Source organism: Somniosus microcephalus, chromosome 5, assembly GCF_052327205.1.
Source record: "Somniosus microcephalus isolate GS21.2 chromosome 5, FLI_Smic_1.0, whole genome shotgun sequence".
Taxonomy (NCBI): Eukaryota; Metazoa; Chordata; class Chondrichthyes; order Squaliformes; family Somniosidae; genus Somniosus; species Somniosus microcephalus.
The window spans coordinates 142,813,217-142,835,219 of record NC_140991.1 but is presented as its reverse complement, the minus strand read 5'-3'; the positions used below and the strand labels follow the sequence as shown (position 1 = coordinate 142,835,219).

The 22,003-nt window shown below is 43.2% G+C and overlaps 1 protein-coding gene across 16 annotated transcripts in view; it reads right to left on the bottom strand.

The window, feature by feature from the left end:
• Positions 1–22,003, bottom strand: part of ppp1r9a (protein phosphatase 1, regulatory subunit 9A) — a 472,949-nt gene that overhangs the window by 300,685 nt on the left and 150,261 nt on the right. For all 16 annotated transcript variants that reach the window (XR_015078433.1, XM_085988318.1, XM_085988314.1 and 13 more), the window contains exon 2: positions 3,544–3,676. Coding sequence is in view for 15 of the 16 variants with exons in the window: in XM_085988318.1 (XP_085844444.1) it covers positions 3,544–3,676 (133 nt within the window). In the remaining variant the exon portion in view is untranslated. The remainder of the gene's footprint in view (positions 1–3,543; positions 3,677–22,003) is intronic.

Genomic DNA, 22,003 nt, shown 5'->3' with positions numbered 1-22,003 from the left:
AATACTTGGGCGTGGGCCCAGCTTTCCAGGGACATTTTGTAAGACAGGAACTAGTGAAGTACAACTAGACCTCCATGTTCTGAAACAAGTTGATTAAAGCCTTGCTTTATGCTCAAACCAAGTGCGTAGTGAGTTTTATTACGTCACAGCGTACTTCAATAAAATGTGGTTCCTTCTCAATAGCAGCAGCTTTACAAAAAGAAAAGTAATACCTTACAAGGTGGGTACTGATAGACCAAGAAGGACCCACTACAATCCCAGATCTGTGTTGAGTTACTTGATCTCAGCTAGATTGATACTGAGATGCTAAAAGTGGTCTCAAAATCCCCAAGTTGAGGAAGAGAGGAGAAATCAATCCGCCAGCATTCCCAGTAATGATTGCTATTCAATAAACCATGTTGGGAACATGCATGTGTTAATATCTAGTTAAAACAAGATCAGTCTAGGCTGTGATGGCCGCCAGATTGAATATCCACCCTAACATGCTGTCAAGGTCCACTTGAGAAAGGTACTGCTGAATACCCAACTTTCCTTCCTGGCCAACAATGCTAGTGACATTGTAAATGATTCCCTTTCCTCAGGTACTGTACCCCTCCTCAAAAACCCACCCTTGATCCCTCTGTTCTTGCAAATTGTCACCACATCACCAACCTTACTTTCCTCTCCAAATGAATGTTGTCGTATCCCAAATCCATGCTCATCTTTCCCACAACTCCATGGTTGAATCTCTCCAAACAGGTTTTCGCCCCTGCCACAGTATTGAAATAGCCCTAATCACAGTCAGAAATCACATCCTCTGTGACTGTGATCACAGTGCACTATCCCTTTTTGACCTCTCTGCAGCTTTTGAAATGGTCAACACCTCTCCTCCATTGTTTAGCTCAGTGGAACTGCCCCCACTTAGTTTCACTCTTACATATCAAATCGTAGCCAGAGCATCTCAAGCAATGGTTTCTCTTCACGCCCTAGACTGTTATCCCTGGAGTCTCCCAAGGATCTATTCTTGGTACCCTCTTCTTCCTCATCTACATGCTGTCCCTTAGCAACATCATTCGAAGTCATGGCATCAGCTTCCACATGTAAACTGACGACACCCAGTTCTACATTGCAACAGTGACTACACTTCAAAACGTACTTCATTGGCTGTGAAGCGCTTTGGGACGTCTGGTGGTTGTGAAAGGCATGCTATAAATGCAAGTCTCTTTCTTTTTACTCTATAACTTTGCCAGTGACTCCAATTGAACCCCCCCCCCCCCACTTCAGGCTGACCCAGACTTTTCACAACTTTGGTGTCCTATTTGACCCCTAGCTGATTTTACAACCCCATATCCTCTCCATCAGAAAGGCCATCTGATTCCACCTCTAACACTGCCCGCGCCGCTCCACTCTGTTCTGCCTCTGCCCATCTGCCACTGAAACTCACATCCATGTCTCGGTCTCTTGCAAACTCAACTATTCCAAAGCACTCCTGGTAGGCCTGTCATTCTCCACTCTCCATAAACTTCAGCTTATCCAAAACTCTCTGCCCGTATCCTATCCTACACAAAGACCATTCACTCATCATTCCGCTCCCCAATGCCTCTAATTTAAAAAGATCATCCTTCTGTTTAAATCTCTTTATACCCTTACTCCTCCCATCCAACCATCCCAGAAATGTTCATTCCTGCAACTCTGGCCTCTTGTGCATCCCCCCTCTCTTTGCTACACCATTGGTGGCTGTGCTTCAGCCATCTAGCTGCTACATTCTGGAATTTCCTCCCTAAACTGCTCCTCCTTTGAGACCCTCCTTAAAACCTACCTCTTTGATCGTGCTTTTCACGATCCCTCCTAGTATCGCTTTCCTTGGCTCAGTGTCCATTTTTGTCAGATTATGCCTTTGCGAAGCACCTGGGAACATTTTCCTATGTTAAATGCACTATACTTTATGCAAGTTGCTGTTGAAAATGAAGACTGGTTAAACGTACTCCAATATGAATCACTACTTTCAAAAGTGGGATGTAGCAGGAAAACCAGTGAAGAAAAAAATCTCTCCCTTTATGCCCCTCTCTGGATTTCCTCAGGCCATGCACCATAAGCAGGTAAATCTGCTCTTGTGCTTCTGCCAATGTTGTTTTGTTCTATACTTGTGCACTAGAAGATGCATGAGAATAAAATTACTTGAGAAGAGTTTTTGGTCTTCAACTGGCACATCCCACTAACAATACAATATGTTTGGGACTCTGTGAGAAGTCATGTGCACAAACCTCTGTCTTGCCACTCTACAAAAGTACACCATCTAATTTACCCTTTCTCTTTCTAACATGATGACTGAAGTCAAATTGTATTCCACCCTATCACAGACATTCCCCTTTGCTCTTTCCTCCCCTCCCCACTTTCCCTGCCTCTGTAATTGCTTAAAACCTGGTACATCTCTAACTTTTTCCAGTTCTGATGAAAGGCTATTGACCTGAAACGTTAACTCTGTTTCTCTCTCCACAGATGCTGCCTGACCTGCTGAGTATTTCCAGCATTTTGTTTTTATTTCAGATTTCCAGCATCCGCAGTATTTTGCTTTCGCATTTTTATTATGGTATTCTTACTGGTGTTTTGGAGATTAATAATTGAGAGTTGTGAAATTCAATGAGTGGATATGAGACCTTTGCCTATGTATTTGATTTTTATCCCATACCATTTTCAGAACTGAATACACAGAAAGTTGAAGGCGGTGGGGATTCTGATGCTTGACAGAAGTGTGTGAGAGAGTGGGTGAGAGAGTGAGAGGGAGAGAGAGAGAGTGAGAGAGAGAGTGAGAGAGAGTGTCCTCCTAACGGGTGATAACCAGGTGTGATAGTTACACATTGTTTGCTTCAAAGTTCACCTTTTTCCCCCCTGAACAAATGAACTCAATTATAATGAGAAGGCATCGGGTGAAATTGGATAGCAACAGTCTGCCGGCACAAACTGGGCACAGGGAATGATCCCTGCGCTGGAACAAGTGGTAGGCCCCATTTAAATTAGACTGGCGAGCTGTGGATGCCTGCTGTGCATCCCCAGTCAGCATGCTGGCAAAGCAAATTTAATTTTAAGTGCTGGCTATGTTCAGGGTAGTCCAATTTCAGGAAGGGGTCCTGAAACATCTATTTCAGGTGTGAGGCCTGGATGTCTATACTTCAGCATTTACCAATAGGGTTGGTGGCACACTTCCGACACAGAATGTGCACACCACCCGCCAGATTGGATGGTTAGGCACCCATTTTATGGCTGTCCATCTCCCGCTCCTCCTTTAAGACCCTCCTTAAAACTCACTCGTTCACCAACTTTTGGTCACCCCTCTTAATATCTCCTTCCTTGGCTCAGCAACCATTTTTTTGATTACACCTCTGTGAACTGCTTTGTTTTGACTTTTAAAGGTATTTCATGAATGTAAGTTGCTTGCACTGTATCTGCGGTGAATTCCCCTCATCTTCCTTTACTCTGGGGAAGTACATAGCCTCTGTTCATCACCTCTTAAAAGCTCAGCTCAGATTAAGAAATTTCAAAATAAACCTAGGTTCTTACTCCTACCTTTCTCAAGTTCAACAGGGAAAAGATCCAGTCTTTCTACACGTTTTTCCAGCTCATATTCAGCAGATGCAGCAACTGGATCCACGTCATCATTTCTCCTATCATAGTCTTCATTAGAGTATGTATGGAATACCTGTAAAAATAGATTTTGTTACTGTAATGGCTCATTTACAAAAGTCTAAGACCAATCTAAACCAATCCATCAATAACAAGAATCTGTGACTTTTCTATAATATATAATAAGCAGGTCTGCACAATGCAATGCTAACATGAAGCACAGTTAACTGAAAACATCCAAAAATATTACAGGAAACTTTCGTTTAACCGGAGGTTAAAGGTCCGGAAAGCTCTATCTACTGGCAAAATTCAGGAGCCGTTTCCTATAAGTTTTTTTACTTCTCGTTGCTTTTTTTCCCCAGTCAGGCTCTGCAAGGTCCAGCTGAAGCTGTTGCTTAGCTATAGAGACGCTTTTAAGCTGCAGCCGACTGTTTTGAAGCTGTTGCTAAGCAACAGGGTTTGTTGATTCACACGGAGCTGAAAAGCTCCGTATGTTTTAACATTAGCGCTGGTTTATACGGCAGTTTTGATGGGACGGCACCAACTCGGTCCAGTCAGTGCCGGATACCAGAAAGTTTCCTGTATTCACATATATTAACAAAAGTCAGAAAGGTTAGTTCTTTTAAAATACAAAATCCACACTTCCGAAAACCTCTAAAAACCGAAAGTTTTTTCGTGGAGCGTAAGTCGTGCGCACGACATGACCCGAGTGGCGCCAAACAGGACAGGAGTGGTCCGGGAGCTCTGCCTTTCCCTGTGAGCAGGGCAGAGGGTCACAGAGTTCTCTCCTGGGTAGGAGATTGCTGGCCGAGCCGGGCAGTGTGAAGGAGGTACCAGGAGAGTGAACCCAACAATACAGCGGCCTGTCCGATAGTCTTTTTTTCCACCCCCCCCCCCCCCACGACTTGATTTGCGGGCCAGCTTAGTGTAGGAGTCAGCCGATATCCGGCTTTCCCACAACTGGCGTTGGCAGTCGAGCCCCAGACCCCCGCTAAATCAAGGAATTCAGATACGGAGCAGGGGGAGCCGGAAACCTCGATCTAACGGCAGAAATCAGCAGCCGTTTTGTTAGGTTTTTTTTCTTCCCCTAGCATTTTTTTTTTTTAAAAACAGTCAGGCTGTGGAAAGAGTCTCTGTAGCTTAGCAACAGCTTCAGAGACGCTTCCAAGGCAGAGCCCAAGTGTTTACAAGCTGTTGCTAAGCAACAGTGTTTGTTGTCAGACACGGAGATGAAAACCTTCTGAAATCCGAAAAATTCCGAAAACCGAAACACAGCTGGTCCCAAGGTTTTCGGATAAAGGATAGTCTACCTGTACAGTGGATTAGATAATGGCCTTTCACCTCTGGGACCAGAATTCAAATCCAGCCCTGACTAATGTGACAAATGATTTTGGGCAGACACAATCCAATTCTTTGTAGACATGGGCCTGTCCCTAATTCAGCATTAAGTAGCAACTTCATTTGGAGGGGGCTGCAGGCAAGAGTACCAACAACCCTCATCCTAAAAATTTTAAAAAGGGAAAAATATATTCTTATAAGACAATGCTTTTAACAGACCTGTACTATCATATAAGCTACAGATTGGCTATCTTTGGAATACTTAATATTTTGGAGAATCTTTTTGCTCATCTTGAGATGCCTGTGCGTGGAGATGACTCAGTACTGACAACAGATTGTGTATCAAAAGCTTCCAAGTAAGTTATAGCGCACATTAGATGCAGAATAAAGCTTCCCAACTTTGCCCATACCCTCAGAAGAGAGATCCTATATTTCACACACACTGTGGGGCTACTTGTTTTCCCCCTGTTCAACCTTGGATTTTCCCTTTTGGGACATCTGTGTTGGATTGTACATACATTTTGTTGAAAACTACGCTGTATATTAATGATATCCTTCTGATAGTTCTTAGATGCTTCAGCAATAATATTTCAACTACGTCAATGACTCTTGTTGAGATAAATTCACCAAACTTCTTTCTATCCCACTCACCACTGCCCCCTGGACTCTGTCGACAGATCAACAATCACTGCTGAGATTTGAACCTCAGTTTAATTCTGTTTAGTCAAAATCGTTTGTCAATAAATAGAATGTGTAACAATTTAAATAAATTAAGTTTGAGATATTAAAATGCAAAGTTTGTTTCTATGCTGCTCAACACTCCAACTTATTAACCATCATATGGATCAGAGGCAACCCTGCCCATGCTTACATAGGCACATCCAACGAGTGTGAATGCCATTTTATAAGGCACAATCCATTTTAATCTAATTTTCATTTACTTTAACATGAAATTACTATTTATAATTGCATAATTATGCTAAACGTACCCCTTTTTTTTTTTTTTTTTTACAGCTGCATACAGTGACACCACTATCCCCGGCCAGAATGGAGATGATTGGATAATTCCCCCATCAATCATGCCTGGAGATCGCACTGCTGTAAGTGACCGAGATTGATTTTTATGCACATAACGAGTCCCAATATTAATCTGAAGGCGGCTCCTGAGCAGGGAGTGGAATTGCTTTGTTCAGCTGGACACAGATGCTGCACCCCGGGGGCCATCGTTGAGAAGTAGAATGCTAGAGGTGCATCAGGAACTTATCCAGGTACTGGAGAACATGCTACACACACTTTCCACAACAGCAGAGAGGATGGAGGAGTCCAACTTGATCGCTAGTGGATTGGTTGCATAGGGAATTGCGAGAATGTCTGCCATGGAGAGAGTGGCCGCCTCCATGGAACTTTAAGCACGGCTCTCAAATGAGTCCATGCAGGTCATGACCACGGCAGTGCAGGAGATGTGTGCCGCCGTAAACAGGATGATTGATGCCGAATCTGTGGCCTTACAACGAATAACTGATCTCCACCAAGCTGGTCTGCAGCAGAGCGGTAGAAGTGATGTGATGCTGGTTCAGGAGAGGGATGATAGCGAAAGGGGACATGGAAGTGGGAACTCCGCTCAAAGTGCTCCCATTACACACCCCTTAACCCTGCCCCCACCCCCAGCCAGTACCCAATGTGCTGCTTCGTCTCCCCATGGCCGAGTCTGCCCCTACTCAGGTGCAGGTGGAGCAGTCTTTGGTGAGGCCCTCAGGGACTCCAGAACCCAGAGGGTGTAGTCAGAAACCTCTCAGCAGTCAGGGCAGGGATCTGAGCAGCCTGCCTCTACCCCTGCTGAAGCCACATGGGATGCACTACATAGAAGCGGTAGGAAGTGCAAATTCAATAAATTGTAATTCACCAAGGATATGCACATGGGTGCTTGACAAATTGTTACATTGTTAAGTTTCCATTTTTTACAATGCCACGTAAAATTTATTGATTAGCACCACTTCCATTTCTTACCCCTTATTGCGTCCCAAGTGGCAACACACGCTTTCACTTGTTTCATGATGAATGTCAATACATAACTGGACCCATTGGGCAAATGTGCAATGGGTGGATGAGTGGTTAAAGATTGTTTAGTGCAAAGGGTGGGGGGGGGGGGGGGGGGGGGTTGGTCCTGGTGGTGGGATCGGATCACAGGATTTCATTTATGTTTTACACTAGGTGAACCTTCGCGATATTAGCGCATCCATGGCAGCAGTATAAGCGGTTGGTCTGGCGATAGGTGCCCCATCTTCATCCTGCTCCTCCTCCTCCGATGATGAGTGCCAAGCCCCTTTTTCCTCTTCCACCTGCAATCCTCTCTGCTGTGCAATGTAAATCATTAATGTACAATAGTGGCAATTTACTGTATATCATATGGCAACTTTCTTTTTGGCATGGGATGCTTCTTTCTCATATCTTAATAGAATAGTTCCCACTACAAATGATTACTTTGCATCCTACCCAATACAGCTGTAAGATTTTAAGTTTCTTACAAATGCAGCAACATTGACCATGTACAGGAATCAAATTAAGAGATGAAAGCATTGTGTAAATAATTTATTCTAAAAAATGTAATCCTAAAACATTTTCAAAGGAATTCTGCAAAAAAAAATCTAAAGTCAGATACTGCAGTTAATTGTCTTCAGTTTCACAGAATGCCTGAATTTATTGACTTTTGGATTTATACCCCTAGACATCAGGCCCATGGGGTAAAGCTATAACATTCAAAGCGTAGCCTGGAGCTTGTAGTTGTTGGGATTCTTTGCTAAGTAAAGAGGATAACCATGTACATTAGAAAGATAAACCTTGCAGCAGTGTGTTGTGTACCTGGAGTTACAGCTGTGCACACAGGAGGAAGATTGGAGGACTACTGAAGGGATTAGGAGAGCAGCAGTGGGGGTTGGACATTGTAGGGGCAAAACAGCAAAGAGAGAAATACTATAAAAGCATTCAAAGATCACTAACAAACGTAACAGTTGGGGATGTTCTGACTTCTGGAGGTGCTTGGTAGCCATCTTAAACCATTGGGGGTGGGGATGGGGCAAAAAGAGGGTAACAGGATCCCATATAGGACTGATATAGGGATGGTAGATAGGCAGATTAGCAACCATTTACAACAGAAAAATACTGCATCCAGCCTCCAGCAACAGGCAGGCACTGAGGCCACAAAAAAGAGGAAATCTTTATCAAGGTGCTTATAAGTGAATGCTAAGAAGCATTCATAACAAAATGCCAGATCTAGAGGCCTCTGTAGCAGTAGTGATATGATCCGAATAACCCAAACATGGTTTACCCCAATAGATGGTGAATACAACACAGTAAAGTATAGAATGTTCACGAAGGATAGAAAAAATGGGACATGAGGGGGGTGTAATTCTATATGCTAGACACACTTGAGATAAAAGAAGTGGACTCTGTAGGAAAGGGAAAACTACCCAACAAAATAATATGGCAGCAGGTTTCTAATACAAAGAGAGCTAAAACAATACTAGAGGGTCGCTATATACTTCAAGATTAGCAAGACAGAACTCATAACGAGATATGGAAAATGTGAAAATAGGAAGGTTATATTAATGAAAAATTGAAATCAACCATATATAAATTGGGAATACCTAAGCATCTGAATTGGTAAATGTAACGATTGCTTCATGTGCATCAAGGAAACCATTAGTGTCAGCCATGGCTCAGTGACAGCACTCTTGAACCCTCAATCTTTTGACGCAGAGGCAAGTCCCATTCCAGAGACTTGAGCACATAATCTAGGCTGACACTTCAGTGCCGTACTGAGGGAGAACATAAGAACATAAGAAATAGGAGCAGGAGTAGGCCAATCGGCCCCTCGAGCCTGCTCCGCCATTCCATAAGATCATGGCTGATCTGATCCTAACCGCCAAACCACTATCACAGAACCATCTCCTGAATCTAACAGAATTAGACACACGAAATAGGAGCAGGATCAGGCTACACGGCCCCTGGGCCCGCTCCACTACCCACAGGGCCATGACCGATCCGAACCTAGACTCATGTCCAAATTCCTGCCCGCTCCCCGTAACCCTTAATTCCCTTTACTTCTAGGAAACTGTCTATTTCTGTTTTAAATTTTTGTAATGATGTAGCTTCTACAGCTTTTTGGGGCAGCATATTCCATGGACCTACCACCCTCTGAGTGAAGTAGTTCCTCCTCATCTCAGTTTTGAAAGAGCAGCCCCTTATTCTAAGACTATGCCCCCTAGTTCTAGTTTCACCCATCATCGGGAACATCTTCCCCGCATCCACCCGATCCAACCCCTTCACAATCTTTTATCTTTCAATAAGATCGCCTCTCATTCTTCTGAACTCCAATGAGTAGAGTCCCAATCTACTCAACCTCTCCTCATATGTCCATCCCCTCATCCCCGGGATTAACCGAGTGAACCTTCTTTGTACTGACTCGAGAGCAAGTATGTCCTTTCTTAAGTATGGACACCAAAACTGTACGCAGTATTCCAGGTGCGGTCTCACCAATACCTTGTACAACTGAAGCAATACCTCCCTATTTTTATATTCTATCCCCCTAGCAATGAAAGCCAACATTCCATTGGCCTTCTTAATCACTTGCTGCACCTGCATACTAACCTTTTGAGTTTCGTGCACCAGGACCCCCAGATCCCTTTGTACTTCAGTACTTGCCAGTTTCTTGCCATTAAGATAATAACTTGCTCTACGATTTTTCCTGCCAAAGTGCATAACCTCACACTTTCCAGTATTGTATTCCATCTGCTAAATTTCTGCCCACTTACTTAGCCTGTCGATGTCCCCTTGCAGGTTTTTTATGTCCTCCTCACTCACTACTTTTCCTCCCATCTTAGTATCATCTGCAAACTTTGATATGTTACACTCGGTCCCCTCCTCCAAATCGTTAATATAGATTGTAAAGAGTTGGGGACCCAGCACTGACCCCTGCGGAACACCACCAGTTACTGATTGCCAGTCTGAGAATGAACCATTTATCCCAACTCTCTGCCTTCTGTTAGATAGCCAATCCTCTATCCATGCCAGAATATTACCCCCAATCCCATGATTCTTTATCTTAAGCAATAATCTTCTGTGTGGCACCTTGTCAAATGCCTTTTGGAAGTCTAAATACACTACGTCCACTGGTTCCCCTTTATCCACCCTATACGTTACTTCCTCAAAGAACTCCAGCAAATTTGTCAAACATGACTTCCCCTTCATAAAACCATGCTGACTTTGTCCTATTAAATTATGATTATCCAAATGTCCTGTTACTGTCTCCTTAATAATGGACTCCAAAATTTTACCTACTACAGATGTTAGGCTAACCGGTCTATAGTTTCCAGCCTTCTGTCTACTGCCCTTTTTAAATAAGGGTGTTACATTAGCAGTTTTCCAGTCTGCCGGGACCATTGCCGAGTCCAGGGAGTTTTGGAAAATTATTACCAATGCATCCACAATCCCTACCGCCACTTCCCTCAAGACCCTAGGATGTAAGCCATCAGGTCCAGGTGATTTATCCGCCTCGAGTCCCATTATTTTACCGAGTACCACTTCCTTAGTGATTTTGATCGTGTTTAGCTCCTCCCCCCCTTTAGCCCCCTGTTTGTCCAGTGTTGGGATATTCTTATTGTCTTCTACTGTAAAGACTGATGTAAAATATTCATTCAGTGTTTTTGCCATCTCCATATTTCCCACCATTAATTTCCCGGTCTCATCCTCGAAGGGACCAACATTTACTTTAGCCACCCTTTTTCTTTTTATATAACTATAAAAACTCTTACTATCTGTTTTTATATTTTTTGCTAATTTACTTTCATAATCTATCTTCCCTTTCTTAATCAATCTTTTTGTTATTTTTTGCTGTCTTTTAAAGTTTTCCCAATCCTCTATCCTCCCACTAGATTTGGCTATCTTATATGCCCTTGTTTTTAGTCGAATACTATCCTTAATTTCTTTACTTAGCCACGGATGGCTGTCTTTTCTTTTACACCCTTTTCTTCTCAGTGGAATATATATTTTTTGGAAGTTGTAAAATAACTCCTTAAATGTACACCACTGATCATGTATCGTCTTACCCTTTAATCTATTTTCCCAATCCACTCTACTCAATTCCGCTCTCATACCTTCATAGTCTCCTTTATTCAAGCTCAGCACGCTTGTTTGAGATCCAACCTTCTCACCCTCTAATTGAATATGGAATTCAACCATGTTATGGTCACTCATTCCAAGGGGATCCTTTACTAGGACATTTTGAATTAATCCTGTCTCGTTACACAGGACCAGATCTAAGGTTGCCTGCCCCCTGGTCGGTTCAGTTACATACTGCTCAAGAAACCCATCCCTAATACACTCAATGAACTCATCCTCAAGGCAGCCCTGCCCAATTTGATTTGTCCAATTAATATAATAGTTAAAATCCCCCATAATTATAGATGCTCCCTTATTACAAGCCTCAACTATTTCCTGATTGATACTCCGTCCAACAGAGTTACCACAGGTTCCGTCATTTGGATGAGACGTTAAACTGAGGTCCCATCTTCCCTCGTAAATGATCCCAGAGGACTATTCGAAGAGGAGCAGGGGAATTCTCCCTGGTGTCCAGGGGCAATATCTATCCCTCTACCAACATCACTAAAATAGATTATCTCATCGCTGTTTTTGGGACTTTGCTGTGCACAAATTGGTTGTGCTTTTCCTACATTACAACAGTAACTAAACTTTAAACAAGTACTTCCTTGGCTGTAAAGTGCTTTGGGATGTCCCGAGGTCATGAAAGGCACTATATAAATGCTAGTTCTTTCATTCTTTCTACAAAAGGAAACTCTCAACTCTCCTTCAAACACCTCACCCTTCACACTCCTCATTTACCCTCCCTAGTCGAATGCCAGCTTTCTTTGAGATGTCCTCTCTGCTCTCGTCTCAACCTCTGCATCACACAGCTTCTCATCCTAGTTGTTCCTAACCTACATCTTCATACGCTAGCTTCCTCTCCGATTGCACTACTCTCCTGTCCTCCCTCAACCTCACCTTTAATATTCACTCCCCCACCCAAAACTGCATATTATTTCAGGATCATCCCCATAGGTAAAGACAATCTAAGCTCCTCTACTCAATGACCAGCCACTTCCTTAAACCTCTCGGTTCCCCGCTAACACCAATTATAAACAGCTTACGGATTTCTTCATATCAAAAGGTCAAGGCCATCTACTTAGCTGCCTCCATCATTTCCTCATCTTTTACCCCTAACCTCGTCACTTGCCCACTCCAATCCTGCAACCCAGCCCTTTTTTCCAATTTCACCCGCTCCAAACTCAGCTCATCCATGAGACTAACCACATGCTCTCTCGTGCCCCTCCCCACTCAACTATCTTTCCAAGTCCACATACTTTTGTCGGGCACTGTGCCTCTCCCCATCAAAATTATCACCCCACGCCTTAAAAAGTCATCTATTCTTCACATCTGTCCTCTCTAATTATCATCCCATTTTCAATCTGCCTTTCCTCTCCACGGATGTTGAACAACTTGCCCCTATAAGCTCTGTGCCCACCTCTCCTGAAATTACCTGTTTGAACCCCTCTAATCAGACTACTGCCATTCTCAATACTGAAATGACACTTGCCAAAGTCTTGAATGACATCCTCTGTAACTGTGATTGTGGTGCTTTATCCCTGCTTGCCCTCTTGGACCCAGCTACAACATTCAACACAAAAGATCACACCATTCTACTCCAATGCCTTTCCTACATTGTCCACCTCCATGGGACAACCCTTGCAGAGTTCCATTGCGACCTATTGGAATGCAGCCAGCGACTCTCCCTCATCACCGGGCTCTTAAGTCCTCCAAAGATCTATCATCGGCCCTCTTCTCTACCAAATCTACACACTGTTCCTTGGCGACATCTTTCACAGGCATGGTTCACTTTCACATGTATACTGATGTCCAATTCTAACTCTCAGTCACTTCCTTCAACTACCTCAATGTGGTCTGATTGCTTACCTGCCACATTCTCCCCCAACTCAACATTAGGAAGACTGAAACCAGTGTCTTGGGCTCCCTCGACACTGATTCCAATCACCTCCCTTCTCTCAACCAGACTGTTCAGAATTTTGACGCAATATTTGATCGTGAGCTGAGTTTTAAACCTTACATTCTATGCATCACCAAAATTGCTTACTTCTAATGCCGCAACATTGCCCACCTCTGCCTCTACCTCAATCGTTGACCCATTGAAACCCTGCTACAAGATCGTCACTTCCAGACTCCAAACACCTTCTCACTGGCATCCCATCTTCCTCTCTTCATAAACTCCAACGTGCCCAAAACTCCACCACTCATGTCCTGTCCTGCAATAAGTCCAAGTCATTCATCACCCTTGTCCTCGCGGCCCTTGACCGATTCCTCATCTCTAAATTTAAAATCCTCGTCCTGGTCTATAGATCCATCTACAGCCTCATTGCACCTTACCTCTACGTACTTCTTCAGTCCAGTTACCCACTCAACACTCTGTCCTTGTGAATCTGGCCTTTGATTCACACCCCCCCCGCCTTCCTTCACTTGAGATAGGCCTTACTTACATTGGTCCTGTTCTCTGGAACTCTCTCCTTAGGCCACTGTCTCTACACCTCTCTTTCCATCTTTAAAAGTAGTCTCAAAGCCATTCTTCAGCCAAGCTTCCTGCACCATTTCCTAATCCCTCTCTTCTTGGTTCAGCATTCCTTTCCCATCGCCATCTGCAAAGCACCTTGGGATGCTCAACATGTTAAAGGTCTAGTGAGAACAAACCTAGCCTTCTACCTTATCCCCACTGAGAAAACTTAATACAACGCGCCCCCCCCCCCCCCCAAACCAGTGAAATATTCAGCCTTCCCCCTGCAGGACAAAACGCATTAGCCCAGCCCCACCAGCAGAAAGATAAACGTGGCCTTCTCTCCCTCAACACAAACTGAGCCTCCTCCTTCCCTCCCCCCAACCTAGATCAAGTCACCATCCTCCTGCTGAGCAGAGTCTTGTACCTCCCCAATCTTCAACTGGAACAGTCGTTGAGTATATTCAGGACAGAGATCGATAGATTTTTGAATATTAAGGGAAGGCAGAAAAGTGGAGATGAGGTAGAAGATCAGCCGTGATCTTATTGAATGGCGGAGCAGGCTCAAAGGGCCAAATGGCCTACTCCTGCTCCTATTTCTTATGTTTTTATCCTCTCACAAAACCAACAAAAACTAACTACAGTTCAACAAATCAACCACATTTATATCTGTACAACAGCACCTACTATGTGTATCACACAGACTGAGTGAATGTGTGATGCCCATAACCTACAGGTGTAATCGGCACTACAGGTGCTATAATGGGAGTTCCCTTTGGAGTACGGTTAACAAGAGTTTTCAATGAAAGCAGGTTAGCAGGCAGTGGGATAACTGGACCCACATAGTCCAGTTATCCCACTGAGAGGCCAGAGCCGGTGGTGGGCAGATGCATGGGGTGAGATGGTGAGAAATTAACCACATCACATATCAGGGGGCATCAGATGGGAAGGAGATAGAGATAGCTCAGGTTGGACAGCATGCCTGGGGACAACGCCTTAGTTTTAACGTGCCAAGTGCTTTTAAATTGATATACTTACTCACCTTGCAGATCTTCCAACACTAGGTGGCAGTGTTGTGCCCCTTAATATCCATCTCCCAGCCAAACACACCACCAGTAAGAATTCCCCCCCTGCCTTGTTGCCCTCTCTCCTACCTTCAAGCCTGTTCCCTCATTCCTTTCCATTTTCTATCCCTTCTTCATATTCCCCACCATCTTCCCACAGCTTCAGCCTGCCCACTCTTGCCCCCACCCCACCTACCAAGGTCGAACTGCAGCCTGCACCCATGTCACTCTCTCTTCATTGGGTCTTCGGCCCCTTCTTAGTGTTATTTTTTATTATTTTTTAAATTCATTTTCTCTCTCTTCTCCGTTCTGTGTCACAGTTACCATCTGCAGCAAAGGGAACAGGCAAGTGATCTTCTCTGAAGCCTCAGTAGATGCTGCTCTAAACCCAACTTCTATGGGATACACGTGGAACACTCTGAATGTGCGAGGGCTGCAGGTACAAATGCCTATCACACACCATGGTGAAATGCTTTAGTTTTAGTACTCCATTACCCTGTGCTACTGTGACTCGAATATGCATCATAATGGATTACATTGTACACTGAAAATTTTCCACAATAGCTGAAGCTTATTCTTTTCAGGGCATTTTGCTTGAATAGCTTAGTTCCACATTTCAGATATCAGTACAGGTATTCCTATATACCTTCGAAACAAAATAAGCTTTAACAAAAAATAAAGAACACAAAATCATAAATGCTACACACGTGTGTATGAGAACTTTAACAGTGATTCAGTTGACTTAAGAATGTGGTTCAAGTGTGTTAACCGTTGCCGCTACTGTACTAGCTACTATTAGAAAAATCAGATTAAAAGTTACTTTCTTGTACACAGTCACTTCAAATGTGCAGTTTTCCCTTTAATCTGTGCCGTCCTTCTGAAACAGACTACATTATTATGCTTTATATAGTCTGAGGAACAGAGATTTCCAGTATTAAGTCACAATCATAAGCATCAACAAATACCAGTGATCCCCACAGGAAAGACTCAATAGACACCAAATAGAAATCCTACAAGGATTGTAATCTTGCACAAACTTCCCAAAGTGCTTCACATGCAACAAATTACTTTAAAGTGCGGTCAAGGTATGTAGGCGATGGCTGCAACCATTTTATGGACAGCAAAGCTATTCATTGAGCCAATAGACTAAACAAAGTTCATTATATTTTTATTATGGATGAAGAAAAAAAAATTAAAATTGATCTAATTTACATCATTTTATACACCAAATTTTGTCTAATTTGAATCAGCCCCAGTACTGTAGTAATGGGTATTGTTACAAATTCAGGTCTGTGTATATAACTCCCTGGGGTTGTAACAATGGCACCATCTTGTGTCTTTCGCATTCGTCCTTCAATCTCTCCAAATGCAGGCTGAGCAAATACTTGTTGAAAAAGGCCAGATACAAATCATTAAGCAGCTTTTATTCACATTGCATAAACATAAAGAGCAACAGTTATGATGGGGTTCACATAATTCAATCCGTAGAACTCGTCTTTGTGTAATAAAAAATAAGGAACACAATACACTTTCTCTCATCAGTGAGTCATCTTATTTGACTGGAACAAGTTACACAGTATTTACAGCACAGAAACAGGCCATCAGCCCAACAGGTCCATGCCAGTCACATGAACTTCCTTCCCAACCTTTTCCATCTAACCCTATCAACATATCCTTCTATTCCTTATTCCCTCATGTGTTTATCTAGGTTCCTCTTAAATGTATCAATGCTATTCACCTCAACTACTCCTTGTGGTAGCGAGTTCCACATTGTAACCACTCTCTGGATAAAGAGGTTTCTCCTGAATTCCTACTGGTTTATTAGTGACTATCTTATATTTATGTCCTCTAGTTCTGGTCTCCCCACCAGTGGAAACATTTTCTCTATGTCTACCCTATCAAACCCTTTCCTAATCATAAAGACCTCTATCAAGTCACCCCTCAGTCTTCTCTTTTCTAGAGAAAAGAGCCCAGGCTGTTCAATCTTTCCCAATAGGTACACGAACAATAGAGTTTGCCCCGAAACATTGACTCTATTTTCTCTCCACGGATGTTGCCTGGCCTGCGTTTTTCCAGCATTTTCTGTTGTATACGACCAATGATGGACAGGTAAAGACCCTCTGGTCCACCCAGCCTGTCCCACACAATTGTGACACAATGGCCCAGAAATTCGGGTCCCAACGCGTGAGTACGGACGGAGTACTCACGCGTGGACCCGATGGAAGTGCCGGAATCTTGCATGCACTACACATGCGCGGGAAACCGGCACTTCCGATCCTCTGAACCAAGGGGTTCAGAGGTTGAACGCGTGTGCGCGGGAGTCTGCGCGCGCGCGTTGAACTTCCTTTTTTTTTCAGGTTTTAATGTGCGGATAAGTCTGTACATTTTAGAAATGTAAAAAGCAGCCGTAAGGACTTCATTTTCAAAGGTAAGTGGTCAATTATTTAAAATTAAAACATTTTTTCCACAAGTTTTTTTACTTTTAAATACTTTAAAGCAAGGTAAGTTTATTTTTAGCCCCGTTTTTTAATAAAATTATTTTTTTCAAAAATTTAAATTTTTGTTTAAAATAGTTATTTAATGTCATTTATAGTTTATTTACAAAGTGTGATTTAAAAAAAAAATTATTTGAAGGTAAAGTACAGTTTTACAGCCTCAGCATTTATACGTTTTGACAGGTCTATCTGTCAAGACTTATGAATGGAGCATTCCCTGCTCCGATTGGCTGCCTGTTGCTCACATGATCCCAGGGGACGCTTCGCACTAACTACGCCCCTGGGACACGCCAGTATAGCGCGCCGGCCTCTGGGACAGGCCTCGGAGAGGAATTCCACGCAGGCCAAGAGGTCAACTGCCGGCGCGCTAGGTAAGTGTAGGTCGGGGGCTTGCACCCGCGGGAAGCCCCCGACCCGAATTTCTGGGCCATTGTGTATATCACAATATATACACTCCTCACCCCAGCCATAATCATGTGATTTCCTGGGAGAGGCGAAAAACCAGATTAAAAACTCAAGCCAATTGGGGGGGGGGGGGGGGGGGGTGGAAATCTGGTAATTCCTCTCCGACCCATTTAGGCAATCACTCTGGCCCTGAATTAAAATCATAGAATGGTTACAGCATAGGATGCCTTTCGGCCCATCGAGCCTGTTCTCTGCAAGAGCACGTCAGCTAGTCCCAGTCCCACGCCCTTTCCCCGTAGCCCTGAAAAAAAAATTCTTTCAAGTACTTATCCAATTCCCTTTTGAAAGCCATAATTGAATCACCTTAAATTTGTGTCCTCTGGTTCTCGACCCTTCCGCCAATGGGAACAGTTTGTCTCTATCTACTCTGTTTAGACCCCTCATGATTTTGAACACCTCTATCAGATCTCCTCCCAACCTTCTCTGCTCTAAGGAGAACAACCCCAGCTTCTCCAGTCTATCCACATATCTGAAGTCCCTCATCCCTGGAACCAATCTTTTCTGCACCCTCTCTAAGGCCTTCACATCCTTCCTAAAGTGCGGTGCCCAGAATTGGACACAATACTCTAGTTGTGGCCGAACCAGTGTTTTATAAAAGGTTCATCATAACTTTGTTGCTTTTGTACTCTATAGCCCAGGATCCCGTATGCTTTTTTTAACCGCTTTCTCAACCTGCCCTGCCACCTTCAACGATGTGCACATAATACCCCCCAGGTCTCTCTGTTCCTGCACCCCCTTTAGAATTGTACCCTTTAGTTTATATTGCCTCTACTCGTTCTTCCTACCAAAATGTATCACTTTGCACTTTTCTGCATTAAATTTCATCTGCCACATGTCTGCACATTCCACCAGCCTGTCTATGTCCTCTTGAAGTCCATCACTATCCTCCTCACTGGTCAAGTTTTGTGTCATCTGCAAATGTTGATATTGTGCCCTGTACACCCAAGTCCAAGTCATTAATATACATCAAGAAAAGCAGTGGTCCTAGTACCGACCCCTGGGGAACACCACTGTGTACCTTCCTCCAGTCCAAAAAACAACTGTTCACCACTACTCTCTGTTTCCTGACACTTAGCCAATTTCATATCCATGCTGCCACTGTCCTTTTTATTCCATGGGATTCAACTTTGCTGGCAAACCTATTATGTGGCACTTTATCAAACGTCTTTTTGACAGCCATGTACACCACGTCAACCGCATTGTCCTCATCAACCCTCCCCGTTACCTCGTCAAAAAACTCAATCAAGTTAGTTAAACATGATTTGCCTTTAACAAATCGTGCTGGCTTTCCTTAATTAATCCACACTTGTCCAAGTGACTGTTAATTTTGTCCCTGATTATTGTTTCTAAAAGATTCCCCACCACCAAGGCTAAACTGACTGGCCTGTAGTTGCTAGGTTTATCCTTATACCCTTTTTTGAACAAGGGTGTAACATTTGTAGTACTCCAGTCCTCTGGCACCAACCCCGTATCCAAGGAGGATTGGAAGATTGTCGTCAGTACCTCCGCAATTTCCACCTTTATTCCCCTCAGCATCCTAGGATGCATCCTCTTGTCTTGGTGCCTTATCTACTTTAAGTACAGCCAGCCTTTCTAGTACCTCCTCTTTAATTTTTAGCCCATTCAGTATCTCAACTACCTCCTCTTTCACTATGACTTTGGCAGCATCTTCTTCCTTGGTAAAGACAGATGCAAAGTACTCATTTAGTACCTCAGCTATGCCCTCTGCCTCCATGCGTAGGCCTCTTTTTTGGTCCTTAATAGGCCCCGCCCCTCCTCTTACTATTTATATGCCTATAGAAGACTTCTGGATTCCCTTTTATGTTAGCTGCCAGTCTATTCTCATACTCTCTCTTTGCCCCTCATTTCTTTTTTCACTTCCCCTCTGAACTTTCTATATTCAGCCTAGTTTCCCTGAATTACCTACCTTTTGTAAGAGGTGATGTCCTCCCCAAACAGAAACAGGTCCAGCTCTCGCTTGAAGGAATTTGGCGAGTCGGTGTACACCACATGGGACGGCAGCCTGTTCCAGAGGTCCACTATTCTCTGGGAAAAGAACCACCTCCTAACATCTCACCTAGATCTGGCCTTACACAACTTAAAATTGTGACTCCTGGTTCTCCCTAACCTATTTAATGGGAATAAACGGTCAACTGAAACACAATCTATTCCCTTCAACTTTTAAACCCTAATCAGATTGCCCCGAAGTCTACGCTTCTCTAAACTAAGTCCTAACTCTTTTATCCTACCTTGATAACCAAGATGCTTTATACTGGGAATTAGTCTAGTAGCCCTCCTCTGCACCTTTTCCAAAGCCTATCACCCAGCATGCGAGGAGACCAAAACTGGACACAGTATTCCAAGTGTCTTGTGCAGGCCAAGGTCTTGTACAAGGACAAAATAATATGCCTCGTCTTATACTCAACTGTCCTATGAATGTAGCCCAACACCTTATTTGCTCTAGCTATCGCTTCATGGCATTGCTCGGGTACCTTTAGAGATGTAGGCACTAGAATGACCAGATCCCTCTTTCTCCACCTTCCTTAATACTTTTCCCTGAAGGGTGTATGAATGCTGAGCATTTGCCTGGCCCACATGCGGAACACTGCACTTATCCAAGTTAAGCATCATTTGCCAGTCATGAGCCGAATCTCCAAACACATTAAGATCTGCCTGAAGCAGACGAGCAACATCTACAGTCCTAACTCACACATATCTTAGTATTTTCTGCAAATTTGAAGATTATGAACCCAACACCTACATCCAGATCATTAATAAAAATAGTAAACAGCAACGATCCCAACACTGATCCCTGTGGGACACCCTTGGTGACCAGTCCACAAACAGATCCAAATCTATCTATAACAACTTTTTGCCTACGTCCTGTCAGGCAGTTCTCAATCCAACTCAATATATTACCACTAATACTAGAGGCTTCAATCTTATAGAGAAACCTCTGAAAAGCATTTTGGAAGTCTAAGTAGACAATGTCTACTGGGCTTCCCTCATCCACCAACTTCGTAACTTCTTCAAAAAATACAAATAGATCTGTAAGACATGACCTTTTTATGAAGCCATGTCAGGTATAATCTCTCAGTTCTGGTATCATTCGAGTAAATCTTCTTTGCACCTTCTCCAGTGTCTCTATCTCATTTTTATAATATGGAGACCAGAACTGTTCACACTACTCCAAGTGTGATCTAACCAAGGTTCTATACAACTTTAAAATAACTTCTGCTTTTCAATTCTTTCCCACTAGAAATGAACTCCAGTACTTTGTTTGCTTTTTTAATGGACTTATTAATCTGCGTCACTACTTTTAGTGATTTATGTATTTGTACCCACAGATCCCTCTGTTCCTCTACCCCATTTAGACACTTATTTCCCAAGAAGTATGTGGCCTTCTTATTCTTGCTACCAAAATGTACCATCTCACTTATCTATATTAAAGTTCATTTGCCAATTAGACGACCATTCTGCAAGTTTATTAATGTCTTCCTGTATTTTGTCACTGACCTCTCTGTATTTACTACACCCCCCAATTCGGTGTCATTGGCAAATTTTGAAATAGTACTTCCAACTTCCACGTCCAAATCGTTAATGTAAATGGTGAACAACGGTAGTCCCAGCACCGATCCTTGTGGAACACCACTTCCCGGTCTGCGTCACTACCTTTAACCCTTATTCCCAGTTTTGTTTTGTAGCCAGCTTGCTGTCCATTCTGCTACTTGTCCCCTGACTCCACATGTTTTGATCTTAGTCATGAGGCTACTATGCAGTACCTTATTGAAGGCCTTTTGGAAATCCAAATATATTATGTTTACAACATTACCCTTATCTACCCTTTGATATTTCTTTGAAGAATTTAATAAGGTTGATCAAGCATTACCTTCCCTTTGGAAATCCATACTAACAACTCTATTATATTTTCAGTGTCTAGGTGTTTTGCTATTACATTTTTGGGTAAGGATTCCATTATCTTTCCTACCACCGACATTAAGCCAATTGGTCTACAGTTCCCTGGACTTGTTCTATCTCCCTTTTTAAATATAGGAATCAGATTAGCTGCAATAGTGCCTCTGTTATCTCTTCCCTAATTACTTTTAATAAGCGCATGCAATCCATCCGGACCAAGGGTTTTAAGCTCCAAGTTTGATTAGTTTATCAATTATTTCCCCCCTTTCTATCTTAAATTTCTTTATACAGGAAACTTTGTTATATCCGGCACCGACGGGACCGAGCTGTTGCCGATCTATCAAAACTGCCGGACATACAAAGTTAATGTTGAAGCATACGGCGTATCTGACAACAAACACTGTTGCTTAGCAACAGCTTCAAACAGTCGGCCCGTACCTTGGAAGCGTCTCTGTAGCTTAGCAACAGCTTCAGAGGACTTTCCAAAGCCTGACTGTTGGGGGAAAAAAAAA